The following is a 1,882-nucleotide window of genomic DNA, read 5'->3' as shown; positions in this document are numbered from 1 at the left end:
TAGAAAAGCCTTAGATAGTTAAAATCCTACTAACTAATTTTTGAATAGTAATGTACATTATAATATAGGTTAATAAAGATTAGTTTAAGGAAGAGAGGATAAGGGTTTATAGAAACTAGGGGAAACTTAGTAGTATATAGTAACAATTAACAACAAAATCTACCTCTAGACAAGACTATCTGCCTCTAGAATATGCTAAATTAGACTCTAGCTCTAACTACTAAGCTAGGCTAACCGTTATGAGGTATGGATCTTTCGCGCTAAGTGTAGAGGAGGTTGATAATTATCTAGCTAAGTTATTAAAGCAGTGCTGTGATTTAAACAGGGAGATTTCAGCTATATGTAGCAAGACTATTCTAAATTTGTAGACATTATTAGCAATTTAGATTACAAATAAGGCATGTTCATTGTTTGTAATTATGTGAATGACGGCTCACTGCACCCATCTCTTGCAATCAGGGCGGAAAGCTCGGAGGAATATTTTGCATTCTAGGAGATGACATTGCCTGATTGGTATAGGTTAGGAATATACTATAATATGATTAATATGAGTAGTTCACCAGGAATCACTCCAATTGACTATTGCTTCCAACTGCTGACTTTGCTTACCCCAACCTTGAGCGAAGCGAAAAGTTGGTCACGACGATTACTCGATACTTGCTTTAACTATGCCCGTGATCCAGGTGAATTATATTCCTTGGCTACGGGATACAGACATCATCACGAAGCATTTTAAGGACAGGCTCTCGGGAAATGCTGATGGAAAGAGAAGGTTTGGCCACCGATATGGGCAATAGTGACGTGGGAGATTAATGTGGCCGCTTCGAATGCGGAGAGAACCGAGAGACTGAGGCGATCACGGCAGTTGAGAAAGCCTTTGCCGTGTAAAATCGTCGTCCGCGGGCTCGAAGGCGTATGATGGCTTGTTCTAGAAGAGTTCCCGCTCGCCACAAACGATAATACCCAGAGAACTAGCCAGGGGTTCGAGGCAGGGCAAGAAGAATACCCTCAAAGAAGAGGGGTATACCGTTCTCCAACCTGGGTAATTCAAATTAATATCAGCCTTTTGCCCTAGTGAACACAAGCAATTTCGACAACCCCGCTGTTCCTGGGCAAATCTGCCGGGGACCGACGGGCCGATGGACACCAGCCACTATCTCCTGTAACTACAAGCTTATGATGTGGGTCAACAAGGCTTTAATACCCTTGTCATTGCTTAACTGGAGACAGAAAAGAGGTCGCCTGGACATGTTTGAAAGAGCACTATTCTCCTCTTCTGCGTTACGGTATACAGTATGCTTGTGTATAAATATCTCATAGTGTCGCGATGGGTTCGTAACGGGTTTCTCTCGTCATACTCACTCTGCTTTCTCGTCATTTTCTTAGCCACAGTGCTCCAGCCATGGCACAAAAGCTTGTTTTCACAGCATTGGCTGCCATTCTTCCCCTAGTCGCAGCCCAGCAAATTGGCACTCAAACACCAGAAGTTCATCCCAAGCTGCCGACTTGGAAATGCACCACAGGTGGTGGCTGTGTCCAGCAGGACACCTCTATCGTTCTGGACTGGGGTTACCACCCGATCCATAAGGTTAACAGCCAGACGTCATGCACGACCTCCAGCGGTGTAGATGCCACATTGTGCCCCAATGAGGTCACATGCGCAGCGAACTGTGCTATCGAAGGTGCCAACTACGCTGGCAGTGGCGTAACCACATCTGGAAATGCTGTAACGCTTAAACAATATGTCCAGAACAACGGAGTTACCACCAATGCCTCCCCGCGAATCTATCTCCTCGGCTCCGATGGCAACTACGAGATGCTCCATCTCCTTGGACAGGAGCTGAGATTCGATGTTGACGCCTCAACTCTCGTCTGCGGAGAG

The 1,882-nt window shown here is 45.3% G+C and overlaps 1 protein-coding gene across 1 annotated transcript in view; it reads left to right on the top strand.

Moving 5' to 3' along the window:
- Nucleotides 1–1,230: 1,230 nt before the first annotated feature.
- The window catches only part of VE01_10684 (uncharacterized protein), a gene marked incomplete at its 3' end in the record, with an annotated part of 2,224 nt that continues 1,572 nt past the window's right edge, over nt 1,231–1,882 (top strand). Inside the window, exon 1 of the mRNA XM_018280077.2 lies at nt 1,231–1,870. Within this exon, the coding sequence (XP_018125050.1) occupies nt 1,403–1,870 (468 nt within the window). The 5' untranslated portion in view covers nt 1,231–1,402. The remainder of the gene's footprint in view (nt 1,871–1,882) is intronic.

Source organism: Pseudogymnoascus verrucosus, assembly GCF_001662655.1.
Source record: "Pseudogymnoascus verrucosus strain UAMH 10579 unplaced genomic scaffold scaffold_104, whole genome shotgun sequence".
In the NCBI taxonomy this organism is placed as follows: Eukaryota; Fungi; Ascomycota; class Leotiomycetes; order Thelebolales; family Thelebolaceae; genus Pseudogymnoascus; species Pseudogymnoascus verrucosus.
The sequence above is the reverse complement of the archived record's forward strand: the minus strand, read 5'-3'. Positions and strand labels throughout refer to the sequence as shown.